Source organism: Benincasa hispida, chromosome 5, assembly GCF_027475165.1.
Source record: "Benincasa hispida cultivar pf3 chromosome 5, pf3_genome.v1.1, whole genome shotgun sequence".
In the NCBI taxonomy this organism is placed as follows: Eukaryota; Viridiplantae; Streptophyta; class Magnoliopsida; order Cucurbitales; family Cucurbitaceae; genus Benincasa; species Benincasa hispida.
The window spans coordinates 30,187,826-30,193,428 of NC_143482.1; the positions used below are offsets into that span (position 1 = coordinate 30,187,826).

Consider the following 5,603-nt stretch of genomic DNA (forward strand, 5'->3'; position numbering starts at 1 on the left):
CTGAACGGGAAGTTCAACCTCAATTCCAAACATGGTTGGCTAAGTTCTTGGGATTCGACTTTGAGAGGGATTTGACTTTGAGATATTATATCAACTCGGTCTTCAGGACAAAGCTGCAGATGCACCGTCTCACCTACCTCCAGCAATTGAAGCTAATATGATCTCAGCTCCATCATTGAAAAATGTGAATGTTGTACAAAAAGAGGTAGAGGAAGATGAACAACAAAAGATTGTGTCTCTGCTCAAAGAAGACCCTGATAGGAAGCCCAAATTTCAACAACAAAGCAAACTTCTCTATAAAACTCTCTTGAATTTTGAAGCTGAAGGCTGAAGAAGAGGGAATGTCAGCTCTCTTGAATTTTGCTGGTAGTTGACATTTATTTTCTGGATTTCATTATAATCGTTCTTGTGTTATTATAGAGCTCTAGTTTGCTATCTTGTGGTTTGTCTGAGATTTTCCCTTGATTGTATATAGATATCAAAACAAGAGAATATCGTCTCTGTTTTGTTTTGGGAATTCTGGTTGGGTTTTACTGTTTACAGGGCTGAAACCTAACAGATACCCCATGTGATATAACAGTTTTCGTAAGAATCTCCTAAGTTGTATGTTGATCGATCCTTCATCCAACAATTTTGTGGATTTGCTGAAAAATAAGCAAGATGGCAAGTACACATTGAAAATAGATTATTTACATTATTTCAAACACACAGCTGCATCATTCATCCAACCATCTGTCTTCTTTTTAGTATATTCTACAGTAGAATAGTACTAAAGTACCTGGGCTGCTCTGTGGTGATGGAAACTACTTATTTCTTAAACATGGTCCATTCGAAAACAGAGAAGACCCGAGACCCAAATGGAAGGGAGAAAGGATTACAGAAGAAACCAACAGCAGTAGAATCATTCTGTGGAGATGGCAACTACTTGTTTTCCAATATTGCGACCACTAAAGAGTCCAATCAAAGCTGCTGGGCCACTCTCAAGGCCGTGAACCATGTCCTCGACATAGTTTATCTTCCCTTCTCTGATATAAGGCAACATTGCTTCTAAGAAGTTAGCATTAAGGTGGAAATAGTCAGGAGCACTGAAACCTTCCATGCGGATCCGCTGAAGTACAAGATGCAAGAGATTATGCACACCCTCTGACTGATCGAGGTTGTATTGAGATATCATTCCACATACTGCAATCCGACCATGAGGCCTCATGTTTAAAAGCACTGCATCAAGCATCTTCCCTCCTACATTTTCAAAGTAAATATCTATACCTTCAGGGAAGCACCTGCCACCAAAACAACATGAAAAGATAAAGTTCCATTTTCGAGATTATGAAATGGACAGGGCCTGACATTAGATACTCTAGACCCAGTTTGGTAACGAATTATGTTTTTAGTTTTCTATTTTTGAAATTTATACTTATTTTCTCACAAATTTTCAATTATGGTTTTTATTGAAATAAAGAAAGGAGGAAGAAGAAGAATGCAAGGTTTATGTGGAAAACCCTAGACCAGGGAGAAAACCACGATAGAAGAATTCTTATTATTTTACCTTTTACAAACACCACAGACCCAACATATAAATAGACTAAGACAAACCCTAATACAGTAGAGAAAAGTAAAGAAATATAAAAAGACTAAAATGCCCTTAGGGCAAATACAGCAGTTTTCAACACTCCCCCTCCCCAGGGGCAAGTATGGAACACTCCACTATCTTACTTCTCTGCTTTTTAGTTTGCTTATCAATTCACCCCCTTTTTATCACTTTCCTTAGACAAATTTAACTTAGAAAAGTTAAACGTAGGATACCAGTGGTTCGACCCGGTATCTAGTTATTTACTACCCAATTTTAGTAGTTCTTGATCAATTATTCTATAAATTTTATTTGATCGAAAAGGTTTTGCCACAACACAAAATCTTCTCATTTCATAGAGACTACAATTTCCTATTGTTTCAGACAATCGTCCATTCCATCAATGTTTTTATGATGTAGATCATGTAAAAGTCCATCAAGAGTTACTGACCGCTTTAGTGCCGCATCTAAGTCCTGTTCTTCCTTGTAGTTGAAAACCTCATCAAATCCGAACTTGTTTTTCAGCAGCTCAATCTACGTTGGGCATACATAAAAGAAATGTTATTGATATTTCAGTAGAATGTATGGCGAGAACAAGAATCCATTGTTAATGGATGTTAATGAGCTTACAGATCAGAAAGTATAGGTCAAAACTACAACTCTGCTACTTGATTTAAATCTTAAAGAACTAAAATAAAAACATTAAAAGTATTATGGACCAAAACAAAAAAAGTCTTAAGATTAAGAAACCAAATCAAGATTCAACAAAAACGTACATCTATGAATCAAATAGTGATATAAAAAAAAAAAAATGAATAGAACATTTGCATAGATGAATAAATATCACAAGATCTTGAACAGAGAATGAACAGTTTTCTTATTGCACAAAACTGAATTTTGTCAGAGAAACGGATGCTTGGGAGAAAGAAGATATCGAAGCAAGCTTTAAAACAGTGATTCACCTTCTCTTTGCTTCCAGCACTCCCAACAACATAACAACCCATCAACTTTGCTAATTGGCCAACAAGTTGACCAACTGCACCAGAAGCTGCTGATACAAACACATATTCTCCCTTCTTGGGGGAGCATATATCATGAAATCCAAAATAAGCAGTTATACCAGGCATACCTGTAAAGGTTAATTAATTCTATATGTTCAGCCAATGAGAAAACTACTCCTGACATTTATCACTTTCTCATATAGCATGCAGACAATCCTCACCCTTTACTTTTTGGTTATGGGCTTCATACTGTTGTAAATTAGGAAGAACAATGTCAAGTTGTGTAAGGAAAATATTGCTCCAAAACCCAAAGTCATTAATCTCGACAATAAGAGTGCTACTTGCATGCTTTGGAGTTATAAATCCAAGTCAACCACCTACATCATCTATACAGGAAACCCGCATCCTCCATGTAAAGCACAAGAAAAACAACAATGCATATTGTAGGTGGCGAATTATTCAGAACTTTTCCCTAAGCGAATTATTCAGAACTTTTCCCTAAGTAGCTTAGGTCGTGTTTGGTAATCATTTGGTTTTTATTTTTAGTTTTTGGAAATTAAACCTACAAACATCTCTTCCACCTCTAAATGTCTTGCTTAGTTATATACTTTCTATCAATATTCTAAAATATTAAGCTAAATTTTAAAAACTAAAAAGGAATACCTTTTAAGAACTTATTTTTTCTTTTGGAATTTGGCTAAGAATTCAATTCTTTTACTCAATAAGGATGAAAATCATTGTAAGAAATTTAGAGGATAGGCTTAATTTTTCAAAAATTAAAAACCAAATGGGTGCTAAACAGAACCGTAATTATTCATAAAAATTCACTGCTAGGATGAAGAAAACGCATGAAATGACAAAATGAAATAGAAGGTTTAATATAAGAATAAGTGTGAGTTTGGTATGATTTGTAGAAAGCTGAAAATGGCTTTTTGTCACTTAGATGAACTCCAAAGTTTTATGAATATAAGAATAAGTGAGAGTGGTGTTTATAAACTTAATTTTCAAAAACCAAAAACTAAAAATCAAAAGGTTATCAAACGTATTTAGAAAATTGAGAATTCAGGCAATTACAAAGAAACTATACCAAGAATAGCTTAATTTTCAAAAACTAAAAGATTATCCGAACGAGGTCTTAGTAAATTGAAAATTCAGGCCATTACAGACAGAAATTACCGAGAATTCCAGTATAATATGAGAGGGGCACATCAGTATGGTGGATTTTGAAGAGTTTTCCAGGCTCCTCCACGACAGAGTATTCTTCCCATTTCAATATTCCCCAAAGTTGGTCACCTTCATTGAAGTCCGAGTGTGCAGACTCCAAAACTTTAGCTACTCCAAACCCATATACCAACTGTAAATGTTTCATTTCCGTCAGAGAATTAAACGAAACATAAGAGTTCAATGCTCATTCTCGTTATAAAATTCATATTCCTGCATCTGAAGTTTTCTTTTCTTAATTTACCCTTTTGTAAGCTACAATGCAAACACAGTTTTCCTTCAATATCATGAAAATGGGCAGGGATGATTCATGCATGACCTTATCTAGAATCGCAAGAAATTTCACCTCTTCCGATCACATTTCGTAAGGCAAGCAAGAAAAGCAATTAACGAGAGAGAAAAAAATCATAGAGAGAAGGAAATTACAGAGCCAGGGGAATAAGAAGTCGGGCCGGATCGACTTTCCATGAGCATTCGCATGTAGGGATCGCAAGAAAGATAAAGTGTTTTGACCAAAACGCCATTTGAACCTTCAGGAAGCTTCAAGCGGATGGTAGCAGTGGTAATGATGAAATCGGATTCCTTAGGGAAACCACTAACATAGTCCCGAAAAATCACCTGCTTGTTCTTCACTTCCTCGCCTATGTCCGCCATTGCAACTTCCCAGCACTGCCACAAACTGGTAATGGCGGTCCCAATGGCAACCAACGGGTAAACGTGCGGCAATGGCTAAACAAACGATTACCATAACAGGGAAAAGAGATTTTTAGGATAGATTTTTAATTTAGAGAGTACAGGGAAAAGAGATTTTTAGGATAGATTTTTAATTTAGAGAGTAACAGGAACATTGGGTATATGCAACGGGAAAAATTAAAAAATATTGTCTTTTTAGAAACTATTTAGGAAAATATTATTGTTTTCAAACTATTTGTAAAAATATATATATATATATATATATATATATATATATATATTTTTTTTTTTTTTTTTAAAAATAAGTCAAGGGTTGAAAATTCGACCTATCTTGAACCCTCGACCTTCGTACGCCGAACTTTGAACCCTCGACCTTACCCTTCCTAACATTATTATTAAGTCTATTTAATTATCATTCCGGAGACCTTCATCTATCAAAAGATCGTATTTCTAAATTTTCATAAGGTCCCCCTCGAATTTCTTCCAAAGCTTGTTGAATAATTTTTATGGATTCTGTCATCTCAGCAAGTCTACTAAATAATGAGCTAATGAATCTCCTTCTTTTTGCCACTAAACTTCCCAATCAAATTCGAGAGCGATATTTTAAGATTTTGAGCGAGAGTATGAGCGTGAGTGAGTGCGAGAGTGTGAGCGAGAGCGAGAGCGAGAGCGAAATAGCGAGATTTTGATAGAGAGCGAGAATACCAAACAAATTTCCCTTTTTTTTCCTTTTTAATTATTACACATTCCACCTTCTTCTTTCTAATCTTTTTTTTAAAAAAATTTTCCATTTTATAAAAACAATTTCTAAAAATATTTTATTATTTTATTTAAACTCTAAAAAGAATAAATTAAAAAAATAATAACTCATAAAAATAAAAAAATGTAAATTAAATATCTCATTTATATAAAAATAATTACAAAAATCAATGTGTCCCACAAGGCGGACGTCGTCGATTTCGAGCTGGTTGTCGTTGTCGACTTCGAACTTGAGGTTTCTCGGGTTCTTCCTGATGTTGCTTTGGTACCTCTGTAAGCGCTTCATAATATAAATATTCATTATGCTCTCCACGACCCCGACCATGTCCATGCACGTATGAAGACGAAGGACCAGCCTTTGA

General features: G+C 35.0%; 1 protein-coding gene across 1 annotated transcript; it reads right to left on the reverse strand.

Moving 5' to 3' along the window:
- Positions 1–674: 674 nt before the first annotated feature.
- On the reverse strand, positions 675–4,638 carry LOC120078101 (2-alkenal reductase (NADP(+)-dependent)-like). The gene is made up of 5 exons (XM_039032316.2): positions 4,216–4,638; positions 3,745–3,922; positions 2,530–2,696; positions 2,019–2,101; positions 675–1,280 (listed from the first exon to the last, which is right to left on the reverse strand). Exons 1-5 carry the CDS (start codon positions 4,441–4,443, stop codon positions 902–904), a joined length of 1,035 nt encoding a protein of 344 aa, XP_038888244.1. The 5' UTR covers positions 4,444–4,638; the 3' UTR covers positions 675–901.
- Positions 4,639–5,603: the final 965 nt, after the last annotated feature.

Coding starts and splice junctions, on each gene's coding strand:
- LOC120078101 (XM_039032316.2), bottom strand. CDS start 4,443: ATGGCGGACATAGGCGAGGAAGTGAAGAACAAGCAGGTGATTTTTCGG. Junction 3,923..4,215: donor CTTCTTATTCCCCTGGCTCT/GTAATTTCCTTC, acceptor AAACATTTACAG/TTGGTATATGGGTTTGGAGT. Junction 2,697..3,744: donor ATATTATACTGGAATTCTCG/GTAATTTCTGTC, acceptor TAACCTTTACAG/GTATGCCTGGTATAACTGCT.